The sequence below is a fragment of the Sus scrofa genome, chromosome 6, assembly GCF_054392235.1.
Source record: "Sus scrofa isolate SSC_HxYL_T2T_F1_AM1 chromosome 6, Sscrofa_HxYL_maternal_Yorkshire_Landrace_v2.0, whole genome shotgun sequence".
Lineage (NCBI taxonomy): Eukaryota > Metazoa > Chordata > Mammalia > Artiodactyla > Suidae > Sus > Sus scrofa.
The window spans coordinates 100,199,288-100,219,770 of record NC_139388.1 but is presented as its reverse complement, the minus strand read 5'-3'; the positions used below and the strand labels follow the sequence as shown (position 1 = coordinate 100,219,770).

At 52.7% G+C, this 20,483-nt stretch overlaps 1 protein-coding gene across 2 annotated transcripts; it reads right to left on the bottom strand.

The window, feature by feature from the left end:
• Positions 1-1,683: 1,683 nt before the first annotated feature.
• MFSD2A (MFSD2 lysolipid transporter A, lysophospholipid) lies at positions 1,684-15,972 on the bottom strand. 2 transcript variants are annotated; one of them, XM_003127828.6, is made up of 14 exons: positions 15,689-15,972; positions 14,087-14,218; positions 12,499-12,623; positions 7,081-7,204; positions 6,867-6,945; positions 6,340-6,497; positions 5,527-5,617; positions 5,286-5,407; positions 4,994-5,077; positions 4,401-4,484; positions 4,190-4,302; positions 3,607-3,750; positions 3,341-3,517; positions 1,684-2,139 (listed from the first exon to the last, which is right to left on the bottom strand). In XM_003127828.6, the coding sequence occupies exons 1-14, from the start codon at positions 15,779-15,781 to the stop codon at positions 2,076-2,078; spliced, it is 1,590 nt and encodes a 529-aa protein (XP_003127876.3). In that variant the 5' UTR covers positions 15,782-15,972; the 3' UTR covers positions 1,684-2,075. The 2 variants fall into 2 exon arrangements, with proteins under 2 accessions (XP_003127876.3, XP_005656144.2); XM_005656087.4 differs by having other exon boundaries at positions 15,695-15,972.
• Positions 15,973-20,483: the final 4,511 nt, after the last annotated feature.

Below are 20,483 nucleotides of genomic sequence, written 5' to 3'. Positions count from 1 at the left end.
ATAATTATAAAAGTGGTTGGGGGGTTCTCACTGTGGCTCAATGGTAACAAAACTGACTAGTATCCATGAGAATGTAGGTTCAACCCCTGGCCTCGCTTGGTAGGTTAAGGATCTGGCATTGCTGTGGCTGTGGTGTAGGTCTAGCTGCAGCTCCGCTTGGACCCCTAGCCTGGGAACTTTCATATGACACAGGTACGGCCCTTAAAAAAAAAAAAAAAAAGAGCAGTTGGGCAGAACTTCATCTGAAATGTGGAGCCCTGGAGATCGGCTATGGCGCAACAGGATCAGCGGCATCTCTGCTGCCACCAGGATGCAGGTTCCATCCCTGGCCAAGCACAGTGGGTTAAACGATCCAACATTGCCACAGCTATGGCATAAGTCACAACTGCAGCTTGGATCTGATCCCTGGGCTGGGAAATCTATATACTGCAGGGTGGCCAAAAAAAGGGGGCATGGGGAGCCAGATACCCAAAGTAAAAACCAAGGCTAGGAGTTCCTGTTGTGGCTCAGTGGTAGCAAACCCCTGACTAGTATCCACGAGGATATGGGTTCCATCCCTGGCCCCGCTCAGTGGGTTAAGGATCTGGTGTTGCTGTGAGCTGTGGTGTAGGTCACAGACTCGGACTCGGAGCCTGCATTGCTGTGGCTCTGGTGTAGACTGGTGGCTATAGCTCTATTTAATCCCTAGCCTGGGAACTTCCATGTCCTGTGGGTGTGGCCCTAAAAAGCAAAAAACAAACAAACAAAAAACAAAAACTAAGCATAACTCATCTAAACATGTCCCTTTTCCATACCTCATTTATCCAGCTATATAATATAATGTAGAGGTTGGACTGGCAGCCTCTGATCCTGCCAAGGTTGCCTTCCTGAATTTTGGAGCTTGGCCTAAGTGTATGAAACCTTAGAACTTGCTAGGGCAAGCTCTTACCAGCTTGTGAGAGCCAATTATTGCAAATTTAGTAATTTTGCAGGACAGCACAACCGTTGGTAACTGGAAAGTGGGTGGAGTGTTTACACCATGGAAATAGGTGAATGCTACAAGCAAGGCCTTCCTACCACCCTGCTCCCTGCCACCAGTGGTGAGACCCCCTCCCCTCAACCCACACACACACCCAGCTGGGCACATTCTTGCCTTCCAATGCTGTCATTCTCAGTGGTGGAGAAAGAATCCCAGGCCTCTGGGGACCCCAGAGGGCCCCAGTCATGGAGTCTGCCCTAGCACAGCCAGCCCCATTGCTCAGGCACGCACAGGGCGGGAAGCACAGCACACAGGCCTGGGCAGAGCCAACTGGTTGTTCTCACACGCAGGGGAGCAGTGGGTGGTGGCTAAGGCATCGGAGTCTCATAGACCTGGGATGTTATTCCAGTGAGGTCATTCTTGGCTGCGTGAGCTTAGCCACATCCCTTCTCAACACACGGGGGGCTCAGTTTCCTCATCTTTAAAATGGGGATGATCCTGACCCAGCCCGATGGTTTCTGGGATTTAAGTGAGAACACCAGCAAAGTGAGCAGAAAGCTTTCACACGGGGCCTGGCACACGCAGGTGTTTAGTAAAGCTTAGCTGATGTTATCACCCCCTCCACATACATTCTTGCACCCCGGGGCACCTGCAGCTGTCCTCCCTCTCAATCTGAGTCTTGGTACAGAACGGCTCAGTGAGTAGCCAAGGACAAAGACAGAAACAGGCAGCTTTCTAGCTTTTATGAAAATTAATAACATTAATAGCTCACAGACATATATACATAAACATACATTGCTATGTACACAGTCATTAAGTTATTAATTAGTCTCTGTATAAAAGGTTTCTACATTTAGTGTTCCGGGCTAGGCCCGATCAGTCCTTGGCATATTCACAGTAGCAGCCCCTGGGCTCAGCCCCATGGGCAGGTGGCCCTATGAAGAGCATGCCCCCATTGTGGGCACAGGTGTCCTGGGTCACTTTCTTGTGAGTCTTTGGTTCCCTTCCTGGCATCTGGAGACCAGCTGGTCAGTGAGCAGGCAAGTAGGCCGGGACTCCTCGTGCGGCCTGGTAACCCAGACCCTGGGCGTGGTGGCTTCAGGTCACCCAGCAGGCCCTAGAGGATGCTGGCCAGTTCTGTAGAGTCTGTATCAGAGCAGCCTGAGCTGCTGGCCTCTTCCCTGCAAGAACCAGAGGAGACGGGTTGGAAAAAGCATCCCCTCCCACCAGCTTGTTCCCTGAGGGATCCCCGGCTCTGTGGTCTCAGCCAATAGGCATCTAATCCTAATCACAGCACACAGTTTGTTCACGCCCACTCTCAGCCCAGAAACTGCTTGTAGGATTGTTTGCTGTTCTTGCTGCCCACAGGGAACCCAAGTCCCAGCACTACACCCAGGCCTGGGTGGGCTGATGGGCTGGCACCACTTACTGCACCCTGCCCTCTGGTCTGCACACCTGAGGTCCTGCATGCCAGAAGAGCAGTGAGTCAAAACCAAGGGGAGTTCCTGTCGTGGCGCAGGGGAAACGAATCTGACTAGGAACCATGAGGTTGTGGGTTCAATCCCTGACCTTGCTCAGTGGGTTAAGGATCCGGTGTTGCCATGAGCTGTGGTGTAGGTCACAGATGTGGCTTGGATAGGGCATTGCTATGGCTCTGGTGCAGGCCAGAGGCTACAGCTCCGATTAGACCCCTAGCCTGGGAACCTCCATATGCTGCAGGTGAGGCCCTAAAAAGACAAAAAGACAAAAAAAACAAAAAAAGATAACACCAAGGGCTCAAACCTCAGCTCTGCCACTTATCACTTGTCACTCTTCCTGGTACAGCCGATTTACAGTGTGGTGCCAATTCCTGCTGTGCAGCCAAGTGACCCAGGCATTCACATACATACCTTCTTTTTTTCATGTTATCTTGAGTAAGGATAATTTTGTAAGTGATCAATTCACAGTGATTTTTTTTTTTTTTTTTTTTTTTTTTATGGCCACACTTGCAGCATATGGAAGTTCCCGGGCTAGGGGCTGAATCGGAGCAGCAGCTACTGGCCTATGCCACAGCTACAGCCAGGGGAACACCAGATCTTTAACCCCCTGAGCGAAGCCAGGGACGAAACCCGCATCCTCATGAACGCTATGTCGGGTTCTTAATCTGCTGAGTCACAACGGGAACTCGCCATACCTACTTGTTGAATGAAAACAAATGTAAAACCATTCAGCACAGACAGGCAGTTCAGTGTGCCAGAAATGTCAACGGCCACTGCAGGAGGAGAGGGCAGAGGAGGAGCTGTCGAGGGCGGGAAATCTGGGCTTGGCCCCAGGAAGCACTAGTCAAGGGCTTCGACGGGATGATGTCCCCTCTGCACCTCCCTGTCCCCGCGTCTCTCTTACCTCAGAGCCTGCAGGGCCTTCTTGTTCTGCCGCCGCTTCTCCTCATCAATGGGGTACAGCTTGAAGAGCAACAGGCCCAGCAGGATGAGGACTATGGGAGCCATGGTCACCAGCATCTTCAGCGTGAACTTGACCCGTGCCGGCTGGGAGCAGCCTCGGGTCTGGTACCCAGTGAAGCTGTGGGACCCAGGGGTAGGGAAGTGGTGAGGATGAGGCACCTGGGACCTAGCCATGCCCAGCACTGCCCAGACCCCCATACCACTCACTCCAGGCTGAGGGTGGAGATGCCCAGGGAGACTCCAGAGGCAAACTTGGTAAAGAAGACGTAGAAGGAGAAGAAGATGGGCTCCGTCCCGTGGATGTGGGGCTGCTTCAGGTGGAAGTCGTCAATGACGTCGGGGAGCATGGACCTGTACAGAGAGGCGGCAGCCATGAGGACCCTCCCGCCTGGCAACCCTAGGCCCCTGCCAGCCCACGTGGTGCTTGTCAAAAGCAGCGGTCCTCTGGGAGTTTGCAGTCCCACAGCACACACAGTTGAGTGAGAAGGTGGTAACTTCGTGTGAATTAAAAAAAAAAAAAAGGCCCCTTCCTCCAAGATGAAGTAGCCCCAAGTCTAATTGTTCAGCTGGGCAAGTAGAGGACAGGCTCAACTTGAGCCCCCATTTCCCACCCTGACGAGGTCCTCTTGTGCAGTGCACAACCTGTACCACTGTCCTGGGAAGCCCTGCCCCAACCTGGACCCATCTGCAGGAAAAGAAGCCCCCACAGGATTCTCCCTAAGGAGCTTCAGAATGGGGGTGAGGATGGGGGGAGGCTGGGAAGCATACCCAGGCTGGCCCATATACTTACCAGGGTAGTAAGAAAGCAGCTGCTACGCTGATGCCGGCTGCTACTGCTACCACGTATGTGACGATCAGGTTACTTTCCATGAGGGCCACCAAGATGAGAAATGGCACTGCTGACTAGGGGTAGCAGGTGTAGAAAGATGAGTCAGCTGGGAGGCTCCCATCAGTAGTAACCCCCACGTCAGCCCAGGCCCCTTCCCTTTAGCTCGACTCACTGAGATCCCGATGTACACAGCCATCTTCTTGCCAAACCGGGTTAGGAACCACTGCCAGATGGGAATGGTGATTGTGGCTGAGAGCTGTGGATGGGCAAAGGGGGTGAGGGAAGCCGGTGAGAGCCATGGAATCCCTCCTGCCCTTGCCGGGACTCTAAAGGGGTTCCCAGCCCTGCTCAAGAGCAGCCAGATGACGTCACCTGGACCCTGAGCATATTGACAGCCTCTCCAGGGAGCTGAGTCCCAGTCTGATCTCCCACCTCCTCTCAACGTGGAGCTCCATGCCTTTGCTTTTGCTGTGCTCTCTACTTGAACAACTAACCCCAAGCTCTCCCCCCGCTAGTGCTATTGAGATGTAATTGACATGTGACATGGGACTAGTTTAAGGTGTACAACATATAGATTTGATTTATGGACCCAAACTCTTCCCTTTACAGTCCTACCTAAGCAATTGTTGGTCAGATCCAAATGTTCTGAGAAGCCTCCCTCATCCCTCATGGCCTTGGGTCAGTCTGGGAAATGCCCTCCGCCTATCCAAAGAACCCATCTGGAAGCCCAAGCCATTTCACCCACCCTCGGGGCCCCACACGCACCATGATGGCCAGGAGCAGATTCTGGAATTCATTGCGAAAGCCCAAGGTGTATGTGCAGAACAGGGCGAAGTTCCCCTCCACCAGCTGCGGGGACAGGGAAGGCAAGGCAAGAAAAGAGGTGATGCTGGGGTTGAGGCCCCCCAAGACATGTCCCATGCTCTAGGGACCTCTGCTCATCCCTCCCTCCCCCAGTTCACTGGTCCCTCAGGCTTCATCACATCCCGAATGGGTGGCCTACCCCGCCCTCACCTCACACCCCCCATCAGGCTGAGCACATCAGGGCACCACTCACCATGAAAGCCAAGGAGGTAAAGAGGAAGCCGGCAATAAGCTTGATGTAGGGGCCATGGCTCATGACCAGCCGGAGGCCCGGAAAGAAGGACATCGGCTTGGTCTGCTGAGTCTCGTATGGTTCTGGGGGACAGAGGGGACAGATGAGGCAGGAGCAGAGGCCCCTCCCAGAGCCTGAGGCCCAGGCAAAGGGACAAACCCACTCCAAGCCAGGGCCTGCACCCCTCACCAGGACCCCTCACCTCTCTGCTCCCGCACGCCCAGGATCAGGATGATGGCACAGATGACATAGATGGAGGCAATGACCCCTGCCGCCAGCAGGTATGCATTTTGCTACAGAGGGTGAAGGTAACATAGAGGAAAAGTCAGTCTGATCTCATCCCGGCCTCCAGCAGCTCTACTTAATGACCTTGGACCAGTCCCTTCTGCAGGGGCCTCCCTGTCTTCATCTGTGAAATGGGAATCAGCCTGGGTCTGCTGCTGCTTCCCAAGGCTGGGCAAAGTCTGGATGAACAAAAGGCTAAGAAGATCAGGCTGTGGAGGCCAAGAGCCTCCAATTCGAATCCCCCCAAATCTAGTTTTTGCAACTCACTAACTCGATTACCCTGAACAAATTATTTCGCCTCTCTTGTGCTTCAGTTCCTTATCTGCAAAGAAGGCATTTTTTTTTTTTTTTTTTTCAGGGCCACACGTGCAGCATATGGAAGTTCTCAGGCTAGGGGTCGAATCAGAGCTGCAGCTGCTGGCCTAAGCCACAGCCACAGCATCACCAGATCCGAGCCGCGTCTGTGACCTACACCACAGCTCACAGCAATCCTGGATCCTTAACCCACTGAGCAAGGCCAGGGATCGAACCCGCATTCCCATGGGTACTGGTCGGGTTTGTTAGCAATGAGCCACAACAGGAACTCCCAAAGGGGCACCTTAAAGTAAGACTTATTTATCAAATGCTCAACATTTACAAACACTAGTCATTGTTACTGTTTTCAGGATTGACTGCAAACCACCCCATCTTTCCTCATCTTCCCTGGATCCCAGCCATGCTAGGGCCTCACCGTTTCTTTGAGCGAGGTGGCACTCTGTGTGAGATTGGCACCTTCCGAGGCTACTGTAGAAGCATTAACATCCTGGATACAAGGCGTATCTGCTTGGCCCACGATCTGCCCCTGGATGGCCGTGCCCAGCACTGTCCCTAATACCTCCACGGTCATCCCTGAGTGGGAAAAAGAAAAAGGAAGTCCTTGAGAGGGGCTGTGTGGCTTGGGGGCCCCTAGGGAGGAATATCAGATGGACTGAAGCCCAGGTCTAACCCCAGGTGATGGGAGCGGCGTCAGGTAGACGAGCGGGGCCAGTGGCATCTTGGCCTCAATTCACAGCCTCGCTGTGTGACCTCTGCCTCGTCCCTGCATCTCTCTGGGTCTTACCAGAGCAATAATGGGACCAGGTGATTTTTAGGATGGTTTCTCAGCTCCTCTCAAGAGCAGAGAGTTGGGCGCCCAAGGGAAGAAATGTGGTAGGAGGATCAGGGAGTGGGGGACCCCGGGTCCCTGGTGGGTGGGTTCAGTGCCCTGGGGAAACTTACGATACGCAGTGGCAGAATCCCGCTCGCTCTGCTCCGTGCTGATGAACATGGTGAGAGCTGAGTAGGGAACGTGGAAACACTGGCATGGAAGAGAGGCCCTCGGCCAGTCAGATGATGGACAGACAAATGTGGCTTCGGGCACCAACCCGGAGGCCCCAGGGACTGCCCCTCCCCACAGCCCTCCGAGACACCCAGGGGACGTGCCCACACTCACCGTGACCAGTGTCTCAAAGAGGCAGTAGAAAAGCAAGTACCACAGGGCCTGGCCCTGCTTGAAGTCAGGCACGAACCAGATGAGGAAGTAGGCGATGATGGCCAGGGGTGTGGAGAAGATGATCCTGAGGGGTGGGGAGAGGGAGGGTCTGAGTGGGGGGGGGATGCCAGAATCCCAGGATCTGGACCTAGCCTGGACGGCTTGGCAGTCCCACAGGGTGCCTGCCAGGAAGGACACATTCCTCCTCCTGGATCCACCCCTGACTCGGGGTCGGGGAAGGGACTGATGGCCAAGCCAGGAAGGGCAGACAGAGAGGGCCCCCAGCCCACAATCCCGAGGATGGAGCATGCGGTCAGACCCGAGTCTTGCCTGCATCTCTCCAGGGGTGAAGACTCCAAAGATAGAGGCTTCCTATGGGCTGGGGGCCGGGGGGCGCTGAGAATGGAGGCCAAGGCCTCAGATGGTGGGGCAGGGGAGGAGGACAGAGGAGGAGGAGCAACCCCAGGGCTGGGCTTCTCATGCAGACGCATGGGTGGGGAGATCAATTCCCGGTGAAGGTGTTCCTTCTGGAGAAGCCACCAGGGAGACGTGGGCCTAGTGAAATGAAATAACTAGGGGGGCAAATGTCTACCTCCCCACATGTGAGGCCCACACCATCCTAGTAGGATCTCAGGATGGTCTAACTTCATGGTATCAGTATAGAAAGGCAGCAGAGAACTGTGGTTAAAAGAAAGGCCTTTGAGGAGTTCCCTGATGGCTTGGTGGGTTAAGGATCCAGTGCTGTCACCTCTGTGACTCAGGTCACTGCTGTGGTGCGGGTTTGATCCCTGGCCGGGGAACTTCCACATGCCGAAAAAGAAAGAAAGAAAGACCTTTGCAGCCACACTTCAGGGATCCAGTTCTGGTTCTACCAATATAAATAACTTGGTCTTAGGCAAGTTTTCTTTTTTCTTTTTTCTTTTTTTTGGCTGCACCCAAAGCATGAAGTTCCTGGGCCAGGGATGGAAGCTGAGCCACAGCAGTGTCCTGAACCACTTGCAGTGACAATGCCAGATACTTAACTCACTGAGCCACAAGGAAATGCCATTGGGCAAGTTATTTAACTTCTCTGAGGCTCATTTTCTCAAACTGCAAAATGAAAATAATAATAGACCCTACCTTACCTTCAACAATTACTCAAATATTCAAGGGCCAGCCCTGTGCTGAGCACTATTCAAGTAATTCGAGATGTATCAGTGAGCAAAACTGGACAAGAAATTGCCCTTGTGGAATGTACTTTCTAGTTGGCAAACAAAATATTACACATAATTATATCATTATGTTATATACATAATCCAACCTTAAAAAAGAATGAAATTCTGACACAAGCTATGGCATTAACCTTGAAGACATTATGCTAAATGAAATAAGCCAGACACAAAAGGACAAATATAGGATGATCCCACTTAGATGAGTCAAGTTCCCAGACAGAAAGTAGTTAGTCGGTTGCCAGGGCCTGGGAAGGATGGAGGTATGGTGAGTTAGTGGGGGTTTTCTGTTTGTTTTGGGGGTTTTTTGGTTTGTTGGTTTCTGTCTTTTTAGGGCTGCATCCACGGCATGTGGAGGTTCCCAGACTAGGGGTCAAAATGGAGCTACAGCTGCCTGCATACACCACAGCCACAGCAACACCAAATTTGAGCCATGTCTTCAACTTACACCACTGCTCATGGCAACGCCAGATCCTTAACCCACTGAGTGAGGCCAGGGATCGAATCTGCATCCTCATGGATACTAGTTGGGTTCGTTACTGTTGAACTACTTTGGGAACTCCTGGGAGTTACTGTTTAATGGGATTTTCTGTTTGAGCGATGACAAAATTTTGAAAATAGATAATGATGATGGTTGTACAGTTTCAGTTTGCAAAAACATTGTGGGGGATGGTTGCACAACAATGTGACTATAATTAATGCTCCTGAATCATATACTTGAAAATGCTTAAAATGGTAAATTTAAAAAATTTTAGGGAGTTCCCTCTGTGGAGCAGTTGGTTAAGAATTTAAGAATCTGGAATCCCCATTTTGGCTCAGTGGGTTAAGAACCAGATTAGTATCCATGAGGATGCTGGTTCAGTCCCTGGCCCTGCTTAGTTGGTTAAGGATCCAGCATTGCTGTGAGCCTCGGCATAGGTCGCAGATGCAGCTCGGATTTGGCGTTGCTGTGGTTGCAGTGCAGGCCAGCAGCTGCAGCTCCAATTCGACCCCTAGACTGGGAACTTCCATATGCCACGGGTATGGCCCTAAAAAAACCAAAAAAAAAAAAAAAAAAAGAATTTAAGAATCTGACCCAGTGTCTCAGGTCTGGCAGAGACGAGGATTCTCTCCCCTCCCCAGCACAGTGGGGTAAAGGACTCAGCATCGCTGCAGCTATAGAGTAGGTCGCAGCCGTAGCTTGGGTTCAATCCCTGGCCCAGGAATTTCTATATGCCAAAGATGTGGCCATAAAAAAAAAAAGAAAAAAATTTAAAGAGTGTACTTTACCACACACCAAAAAAATCTATATAACATATTAGACGGTGATTAAATATCATGGAAAAAAGAATAAAACAGGCTAAAGGAGATGAGGAGTATGGGGGTGCAATTCACAACCAAGTGGCCATGGAGCCTTCATTGAGAAAGTGACATCTGTGTCAAGGCTCGAATGAGAGAAGGAAGCTGGCCTTGCAGAGGTTGCAGGGCAATGGTGCTTACTTAGGTGGGACATGTGCCTGGCCGGTCTGGGGAACAGCAAGCAGACCAGGAGGCTAGAGTGAAGTGAGCATGGGAGATGGAATTAGGAGATGAAGTTGGAGAGGAAATGGAGTACGAGGCCCTGTAGGGCCCCATAAGCTATTACGAGGACTTTGGCTCTATTTCATAGGGCTGAAGAAGCTGGGTTCTTTGTTTGGCCAGGCATACAATGGCTTGAGGTGGGATCTCAGTTCCCAGACCAGGGATTGAACCTGGGACATAGGGGTGAAAGTGCCAAATCCTAACCACAGCACCACCAGGGAACTCCCAGGTGGAAGTATCTTGAGACTTAAGTGGATATTAAAAAGATAGAACAGTGCTTGGGAGACAGCAAGCATCCGCTGTGATTTTCCCACCAACAAAGCTCAGCGGGAGAGTTCTGGGCTGGGAATCAGACTTCAGGTCCAGCCCTGCTGCATCTCCCATGTAACCCTGATGACACCCTGCTCACTGGGTGGCCTTGGGAATTCTAGCAAAGTGTTTGTCAAAGTCTTCCTGGTCTGAAAAGGAGGATTTTGTTTTTCAGAATGTTTGTTTGTTTTTTTATTTACGTCTTTTTAGGGCTTCACCCACGGCATATGGAAGTTCCCAGGTTAGGGGTCAAATCAGAGCTGTAGCCACGGGCCCACAATACAGATCCAAGCCCCATCTGTGACCTATACCATAGCTCGTGGCAACACCAGATCCTTAACCCACTGAGTGAGGCCAGGGATCGAACCTGCTTCCTCACGGATACTAGTCAGATTTGTTTCCACTGGGCCACGATGGGACATGGAAAAGGAAGATTTAAATGCTGGCTAAGGACAGAGGCTGGTCTGAGGCCTGGGAGGTGAGGGAGCCCCAAGGCTTCCTACACTGAAAGGACAAGGAGTGCTGGGTCCCAGGTCTTAACTGCTATGGACAGAGAGGAGAGTCACATACACTGCAATGCGGCCCCTCAGCCAGATGGGGTGGGATTCACCAGGCGTGACCACCCAGACACGTGAGGACACCTACAGAGACACATCTAAATCAGAAAGCAGCCTGAAGGGCCCTCAGCTACCTCATCACATGGGCTTCCACACCTGCCAGATGAGAGGCCTCAGATCCTACTTCCCACAGGGACGGCCTCTCCCTCCCTGCCCTACACCACCCCTCCCAAATCCTGGGAGAACAAGGCTCCTGGGCAGCCTTCACTCCATCCTCTCCCTCCTAGGCTGCCAAGCAGCTGCAATGAGGAAGCAAATGTGACTGAGAGTAACCCGGGCTGCTGCTGTGTCTTGGGCTGGCCAGGGCGGCTGCCTGCCATTGGCTGTGCCTCATGAGGAGATGTGGCAGCAGAGCCCCGCCCCCTGCCGGCTGCCAGGGAGGCGGGTACAAGGCCCGGGCTCTTGGGCTGGCTCCCTGGAAGCCCCCACAGCCTGTCCAGGTAAGGCAGGCTCTCCTGCCCCCTGGCCCCAAAGCTTGGATCAAAGGCCCCAACCTGGGCCTTGGCCAGGGACTGGCGGGATTTCGGTGGGAGGGGGGCCTCGTGGGAAAGGAAGCTGGAGGGGTGGGCAGGGACTGCGGGAAGAGCTTTGAAGGCCTTAAAGGCCGGAGACCAGGTATGGGCGCCCCTGGGGCAGGAAGGCGCCCATTTGAGCCTGGATGGGCTGGAGATGAAAGGGGCATGGCCTTCCCCCAGCCACCAAGCAGGATGTCCTGGAGGGAACCAGAGCTTGGCCCTTGTGCCTGCCTTTGCTGTCTGATCTGTGGCACCACCTCCCCCAACCCTGCCTCACAGCCTGAGGCTGCAGAGGGTAGGCTTTGTATCAAGAAAAGAGGTAGTTCACACGGTCCAAGAGCAGAGAATGCCGTCCCATTCTTGGTTTGATTGTTCACTCTGCATAGGTACCAAATTATCTATTACTTAATATGTGCCTGGCACTGTTCTCAGTATGTCACATATTAAAAAACTTAATCCTGGAGTTCCTCTTGTGGCTCAGAGGGTTAAGAACCCAACATAGTGTCAATGAGGATGCAGGTTTGGTCCCCGGCCATGCTTAGTGGGTTAAGGATCCAGCCTTGCTGTGAGCTTTGGTGTGAGGTTGCAGATGCGGCTCAGATCGTGGCTGTGGCATAGGCCGGAAACTGCAGCTCTGATTCGACCCCTAGCTTGGGATCTTCCATATGCCTTGGGTGGGGTGGTAAAAAGAAAAAAAAATATCAATCCTCACCACAATCCTAGGAGCTATCCATACATAATTAGTGTCCTCATTTTGCAGATGAAGAAACTTGAGGCTCAGAGATATGAACTGTCTTGCCCAAGGTGGTACAGCTCGAAGTGGTGAGGTTGGTGTTCAGGCCGAGGCAGGCTGGCTCTAGTGTTACCTCTTGACCACTATGAGAAGTGGTGGCGTGGGACAAGTTAGAATTCCAGCCTCGTGGAAGGGAAAAGACCTCAGGGAGTAAGTAATGGGACCTGGGCCAAGGGAAGCCACTCAGTCCAGTCCAGCCTGGGCACAAACTGGCAGGAGTTTCCAGTGCCCATGCCAGTGGCAGCTAAGGCCTCAGCTGGGGGTTTTGTATCCTTTCGTCTCCTCACCACGCCCTCCCCCAACCTGTGACAATCCAGATAGAAGGACCAGGGGGCAGTAGACATGCAGGAAGACTGCTACCATGATCTTCTACTCACCAGGGCATGAGGCGGCCCAGGCGGGTCCAGGAGGATTTGCTAATGCAGAAGCCCACCAGGGGGTCTGTGATGGCATCCCAAGCTCGGCCCACAAATAGGATGATGGAGGCGGAGAAAGGATCCACCTGGGATGGGGTGGGGGGAACAAGCAAAGTTGACGGCCTCATCCTTCTAGCTACCTCAACCCTCACTGGTGGGCAAGAGCAGGGCTCTCTCCCCCTTCAGCCAGGCCCCTGGGACCATGTACTGCTCCCACCCTGTTCTTAAGCATCATCACTCGCTTGGTAATCATGACAATATCAGCTCTTCAATGGCAGTAGAACTACGTGTCTCCTTAGAAACTTTCCCAGATCTGCCCCCCTTATGTCTGCTCCACTGCCCATGAAAACGCTCTCAGCAATGAGAATGAATCCAGACTCCATTTCCTGGTCTCCCTCTCCCAACTGCAAGCCCCCAGCCACGGGATATCGGAAATAGCATTTGTTGGGTCACCCCAGGGGGCCACCATTTCCCCATCTGTATAATGGGGGATATGATCCCTATCTAACAGGGTCAAACTCTACCTTGGATGTGGAAAAAGGAATCAATGGAAAACATTTTGAAAAAAATAGGCTGTCACCATCACTACCCATTTCAAGCTACCCCCCTCTTCCCCAACCACATAGACTTAAATAGACAGTTTCTCTGGACTCTTCCTCATCCATCAAGGCTATTACTATCACTCCGGAAAGCTGGAGAGGCTGCTCCCACATCACAGCTTCCCCAGCCTCACTTTTCCAACCCTAATCTTCATGACAATAGTTTTACTTTTTGACAGTAAGCTCCTCATATTTGTACCCCACTTAAGGCTCGGCCCATGCTTGGGACTTGCTGGAAAACTAGCTGCTTAAATGAAGTTATCTGTCCTTTCTGGGACTCAGTGTTCCCCCACCTATAAATGAATACAACTAAGACGGCTCGCTTGCAAAGTCAGGTGCTACATACAAAAGACAGCCAGTGAAGACTCCTGAGAGCCATGACTGTTCGGCCTCCCACTCTCCTAACAGACAAGGTGCATTCTCAGGATGCCAGGCAGCTGGCCAAGGTTTCGCAAAGCATAGTGGAGCCCTGCTTTACTCGGAGTACCTCTCCTGGTCAAAGACCCTGCGTAGTAGGGTACCCAGGACTTGAGGGTCCCTCTGCCTACTAACATGCCCCTGCTCCTCAGGTGAAGGTGGGATGCGTGTTGTCCACAGGCCCGGCAACATCCACCAACCCCGGAGCCAAGCCAGCTGACAGCTGGGGACATGGTGTGCCAGTCTCTTCTAAGAAAAACGTCACAGCAGGCTCCATTCTTTCACACTACCGCCGCTGCTGCCTATCCCTCCAGGATCTGTTGCTCTTGCCAGGCAAGAAGGAGTTGCCTGACCTTGCCAGCTAAGACTCGTGGGGCAGAGAGACTCCTCTTCTAGATACTCCTCAAAGCCTTATTTCTCATGGGATTCCCAGGTCCATTTCACAGATGGGGGAAATGACCCTACCCGGGGAGTCCATAGTCTTTTCCCCCCTCGGGATTATGGCAGAGTCCTGAGGGGCTCAGCCCACTTACCTGAGCTACATCCAACAGGTAGATCTGCAGGAAGAACCCCAGGGCACATCCCGTCACCTGGTAGGGGGCCCCCCCAACTGCATAGCAAAGCTTGTTGCAAACGGACAACTGTTTTTGCTTCTTCGGCTCCTTCTGGCAAGAGGAGAAAAGAATGAAAAGAGAATCCATGAATGAAAAGAGATCCACAATCCTGTCCACATCCTACTAGTTTCCAGAGGCAGGACCATCCCTTCAGCCAACTCTGCCAGGAGGAACCAAGTCTGCCTTGCCCTGTTCCCACCCAGGGAGATCCCACTTCCCAGAAGAAAAGAAAGGTATTCTCTGTTCTTAGGAATCTTGAAAAGGGGAACCCATACTGGAAGTACCCCTAAGCCACCCTCAACCCTGGATCCTTATCAGCCCATCATCCCTTAACTTCCCTCCCAAGGCCTCAGACATGTTTCTTTCCCAGTTGGAGGGGGAGCATGCTGCTCCAGCAGCGGACCTGTCCCCACCCGGCACCAACTGCCGCAACCTGAAAATCCTCTTGCTGCCAAGAGCTGGCTAAACCCAACTCTGGCTCCCGCCCTGATTCAGAGGCCAGAACCCACCTGCCTAGTGGGTGAGGGCTCTAGAGATCTATAAGGGCCCAGCCCAGCTGGCTGTAGGCACAGCTGTTCCTTCCATCTGTCCCAGAGACTCCCTGGCCCCTGGAGGCAGCCAGACCTTCAAGCAAACCCAGGAGCTGTCCTACCCTCCTTCCCTCTCCCTGTCCCCCACCCCCCACCCCCCTCACCCCGTTCCCAAGGGATCTTGGAGAGGGGAGGAAAGGCCTCTAGGTGCAGGGCTGGGCCCTGTCTGGGTGGGGCACTAGGGAAGTTAAGGTTGCCCAGGGAAAAAAGAGATTACTCATACATGTAGCAGCATAATTGCTTACCCAAGCTCCTTCCAAGGACTGGTTAATAAAATGAAAAGGAAAAAGCAGTCACCTCCCAGGCAGGTATCTATTGCCTGGGATCCCTCCCTGGGGCCTCCTAATGCCATACAGTCCTTCATTTTGTCCACAGAACTAGAATTGGGGCCGAAGGTCAAGTCACGCAAAGCGCCGCGCGGGACCAACACCCACACTCACACAAACGACTGCGGAATGCGGCTCCTTTAAGAGCGGAGCCCTGGTTCTTATGAATGAACTTGAGCGGCCCTCTCAAGCGGAGTTGAGAAGCACTCGTAGGATGTGGGGGCGGGGAAGAGGGGGCTGAGAGATGGGAAACCAAGGGGGATTTCTCAGATCTCTGAGGTCTCTCTGGCTTCCAGTGTAGCAAACTTAAGCTACTCGTCACAGAGGTAGGCAAACTGACTAGGCAGAGCCCGGCACACGTGGAGCAGCCGGCGCGGCCGCTCCTCAGACTTAGCCAGAGCAGGGGTGGTTAAAAAGAGGGCCGCCGCCTGCAAACCTTCTCCATCACTCCCTGCCCCCGCCCCCCACCCCGGGCATCCTAGGGCCCCTTCCTGCCTCTGGGTCCTCCTGTTCCTGGCTGGCCCAAGGTGTCCCAGAACCAGGTTTATTCCTCTACTCCCCCATATCAGCCTGCCCCGCCACCCCACCCGGTGCCGGGCCCTCACCTTCACCTGGACCGGACGTTCACCCGCTTGGAGGATGCCGGTGGGCAGCAGCCCCGCCGCGGAGCCGCTCTCGGCGCCCTCTCCTTTAGCCATAATCCGCGGGCCACGCCGCCCGGGACCGGGAGGCCGGGATGCTCCTCTGCTCCGCGATGTTCCTTCCTCTGCTCCGCGGGCCTCCGCTCCTCCCGGGCTCTCGTTGTAGTCGTAGCCGGCTCCGGCGCCGCCGCCGCCACGGTTGCCGCGCGATAGTACACCCGGCAGGCGGCTAGGCGAAGCTCACACTCCCCTGCACGCCCCCTCGCTCTTCTTAAAGGTTGGGCCCCCGCCCTCTGCAATTCAGCCAATCCCAGAGTTCTGCTTCTCCGCCGGCGGCCAATCCTCGAGCTCGCCGGGCGCCAGCCTGCCCATACCGCCCCGCAGCTTGTGCAGCTGAGCCACGTTCTCCAGTTGGGAACCCGCATCCGGCTGCGCGTGCTTTTCGCAACCCCTCCCGCCCCCCAACGAGAGAAGGCCGGGAGACCCACCTGATCTGCCCGAGATCCCCCCAAGAGAGTTCTCCCAGAGTGAGATCTACACCCCATGATGTCTGACCCTCAGGCCTAGGAAAGACAGAGGCTCAGAAAGCCCACTGCCCCCTTTAGAATCTGGAGTCAGGTCAAGTTTCCCTCTGGTCCAAACCGGGAGGATGTAGTTGGAACTTTTCTGACCTATACTTCTCTTTCCTCTCCGCGAACGGACCCTTCCCTCTTCCCGACACTGGCATTTTTAGGGGTCCTCGCGATGGGGTAGAAAGACCGGCTGCGCGGTCGCTGGCGCTGCCCGCAGGAAGCTTCCAAGTTGTGGGAGGAAATCAGGACCACAACCACCCGCACACAGTGATGATAACAGTGGTATTTTATGGAGAGCTTCCTTCATTCTTGACGTGATCCCATTCAGTGCTCATAACCACACTGTGAGGGTGGTACTATTATTATCCCTGTTTTACAGCCGAGAGAACGCAGAGAGATGAAACAGCTGTTATGTGGCAGAGCCAAGCCTGGAAGGTTTTGCCCCATTTCAAGGCACAGACCCGCTCTATCCCTCTCAGGAAAAAAAAAAAAAAAAAAATGCAAACCCCCACGAGCATCCCCAATAAGAAAAGCCCTGGGGGAAGAGTTCGCATCGTGGCTCAGCAGTAACGGAACCGACTAGTATCTAAGTATGAGGACGCGGGTTCGATCCCTAGCGTCGATCAGTGAGTCAAGGATACAGCAGCGTTGCGGTGAGCTGTGGTGTAGGCCAGCAGCTACTGCTCTGATTTACCCCTAGCCTGGGAATTGGTATATGTTGTGGATGTGGCCCTAAAAAGACAAAAAAAAAAAAAAAAAAAAAAAAGAGAGAGAGAGAGGCAAAAAAGAAAGAAAAAGAAAAGCCCTGGGAGACACAAAGCTCTGTGTTGAAACAATCAAGGAAAGGCAAAAGGAGCACTGATTAAACTGGTCCTTGAAAGAAGATGAGAGGCCAGAGACAGAAGCCAGAAAACAGTCTTCTACCACCTCTGGGTCCCTTTTGCCACCATCACCTTCTACTTTCCAGACATTTAAAAGGCCCTGTTGGGGAGTTCCCATCGTGGCTCAGTGGTTAACGAATCCAAATAGAACCATGAGGTTTCGGGTTCGGTCCCTGGCCTCCATCAGTGGGTAAAGGATCCGGCATTGCTGTGAGCTGTGGTGTAGGTGGCAGACACGGCTTGGATCTGGAGTTGCTGTGGCTCTGGTGGAGGCCGGCGACAACAGCTCTGATTCAACCCCTAGCCTGGGAACCTCCATATGCTGTGGGTGAGGCCCTAGAAAAGACAAAAAAAATGAAAAAATAAAATAAAATAAATTAAATAAAATAAAATGCCCTGTGGAGGCCAGTTGGTACTGATTAATGAAGCAGTTTGTGGGATGCTCAAAGGCCACTCACTCCCGTTCCTGTGGTTGCTCTGTTCAGGTTCCTCCCCTTATTTTTCTTTATAAAATCTGATTGCCATGAGGAGAGATGAGGTCTGGCTGCCCCAGGATGGCCACACCAAGCTTCCTCATCTGCCCTAGCAGATCCCCGTCTTGGCATAAAGTTCTTGGCCATTGCTGAGCAGAAGAGAACCAAAATGAGGCCACTGAATACTGTGAAAAGGGCCTGGACTGGCCCCCATGGCTCTGTTATAAACTGTGTGACGCAGTTCTGTCTCTTCCCCTCTCTGGGCTTGAGTTGGCTGAGGACTCTGATCCCTTCCAGCCCTAATATCCTCAGTCCTGTAGCACCACACTGCATCACAAGGGATTTAGACTCACACCAGACTGTGTGTGAGCTCTGGGAAGGAAGGAACCACATCTTTTTCATCACCATATCCCCACCAACTAGCTGGGGGCCTGACTCTTAGTAGGAAATGAATAAATATGTGTTCACACCTGCTCATCTCCTTCAGGATGGGCACAGGAGGAGCCCATTCAGAAAAGTCAAAGTCGTCTCTGTTTACTGCTGCGTGGTTGATCCTGGGCAGCAGTTAATCTCCCTTTGTATAAAGCAGAGCTATTAAATGACTACCTGATAGGGCTGTTTGGAGTATGAAACCAGAAAATGCAGGAGAAGTGCTTAGCACCAGGGCCTGGGAGCCAAGGCTGGGCTGGTCCCCCCTCCTGGCCTGATTCCAGTCTGTCAGTGTAGCAATGCAAGATTCCAGATATGGCCTGATCAAGCCAACACAATAGGCCTATTATTTCCCCCAGTCTGGACACGACACATTGTTAATGCAGCCTAAGACTGCTGGGCCTCGGAGCCTTTCTCTCCCATGATTAGTTCCCATCAGGTTGTGGTCAACTAAATCATGCAGATCCTTTTCACTAGAGCTGGGGTCAAGTCAGGTCTCTCCCCCATCCTCTACTTTGTGTAATGTCTTGAAACTCACAGAAGGGCAATGTCATCTTGCTTACTCCAGCCTATTGAAATTGTTTTGAATGCTGGTTCTATTGCCCACTGTTTTCTCTCCCTCTCTAAGTTTAGATCCAGGCTACCCCTTGCGACTTCAACTCCACCATCCATTCTGTTGGTCAGAACAGAGCCCCCTACAACACGCTGCTGGAGATAAGTCCTTCACCATGAATAGAATGGTGCTAATACCACAGTTCCCAATTATTGCTGGGCAGGCACTGTGCTAAGAACCTTATGTATATATACCATCTGGTTTAGTCACAACATCGCTGGAGAGGGTAGGTTTTTTGTTGTTGTTGTTGTTGTCTTGCCATTTCTTGGGCTGCTCCCACAGCATATGGAGGTTCCCAGGCTAGGGGTCCAATTGGAGCTGTAGCCGCCACCCTACACCAGAGCCGCAGCAACACGGGATCCGAGCTGCGTCTGCGACCTACACCACAGTTCACGGCAACACCAGATCCTTAACCCACTGAGCAAGGCCAGGAATCGAACCCACAACCCCATGGTTCCTAGTGGGATTCGTTAACCACTGAGCCACGAGGGGAACTCCCCTGGAGAGGGTAGTTTTGATTACCCCCACTGTGTAGATGATGAACCTGAGGCTAAGAGAGGGAAAGCAGGGACCAATTTTATAAACCCAGAGTTAGGCCCCTTTTCTGACCATGAGCTTGGCTGTAGACCTGTCACTCAGAGATATTATCCTCCGGGTGCATACAGTCCTGACCATGTGTCCCCATGGCGCTCTTGGCCACTCCCTCCCATCCCCACCCTTCCCCACACCACCAGGCCTGGGGCCCATGGCGCTTTACTGAGGCTCTAGTCCACAGTGGGCAGAGGGCAATTTTATCAGCTTCATTAGCCTCGGGAGCCTGGAACAGAGACCTGGGCCCAATCGTCATAGCAACGTTTTTTGCATCTAGGATAGCAGTGAGAACAAGGGCCTCTCCCTGAGGAGCAGAAAGGCAGCTCCCCACTCTGTAGTGGTACAGTGGTACCCTTGCAGCCATCTTTGACCTTTTCTGGATCTAGCCCAGCCTCAGAGCCAAGGGCAAATACATTTCAGTGCTCCCCTTGTAGCTCTCCATTTGTCTGTGCCCTTATAGTGCATCATGCCCAGCCTGGTAGGCTTCTTCATGCCCTAGCATATTCCCCCTTGAGGGAAGCCACCAGGTCTGCTGAGCTTCTTGAGACAGAGCAACAGAGTTAAGTGCAAAGATCCTAAGGACAGGGAGTTCTAGTTCTGGCACAATGAAAAGAGTCCGACTAGTATCCATGAGGATTCGAGTTGGATCCCTGCCCTTGATTAGTGGGCCAGGGATGCAGTGTAGCTGTGAGCTATGGTGTAGGTTGCAGACTCAGCTAGGATCCCGAGTTGCTGTGGCTGTGGTATAGGCTGGTAGCTGTAGCTCCGATTTTGACCCCTAGCCTGAGAACTTCCATATGCTGTGGGTGTGGACCTAAAAAGCAAAAAAAAAAAAAAAAAAAAAAGGTGCTAAGGACATGTAGCCTAGCTTCATAGTTTACCATACAGTTGGGCAATTTACCAAACCTCTTTGAGCATCACTTTGCCCACCTGTCCCACACATCTAATTGGGGTAATATTGTATCTATCTCACAAGTGTTGGCATGAGGAGTAAGTGGAGTGCTTAGAACGGTGCTTGGCCTGTAATAAGCACTTAAAAAGACTTATCACCACCATCAGCATCATCGCCATCAGCATCCTCGCCATCAGCATCCTCATCAGTGTCATGGGTGAAACCTTACCAAGGAAGGCCTCAAGTCAAAAGGGAGGAAATTTGATGTAAATGGCTAAGCCAAGATTTATATCTGAAGATTCCAGGTG

Bases quoted from the DNA above. Each gene is read 5' to 3' on its own strand.
- MFSD2A (XM_003127828.6), bottom strand. From the start codon at position 15,781: ATGGCTAAAGGAGAGGGCGCCGAGAGCGGCTCCGCGGCGGGGCTGCTG. The intron at 3,518-3,606 runs GTGAGTGGTATG...TGGGTCCCACAG, and splicing joins ATCTCCACCCTCAGCCTGGA to CTTCACTGGGTACCAGACCC. The intron at 2,140-3,340 runs GTAAGAGAGACG...TGGTTCTTGCAG, and splicing joins AAGGCCCTGCAGGCTCTGAG to GGAAGAGGCCAGCAGCTCAG.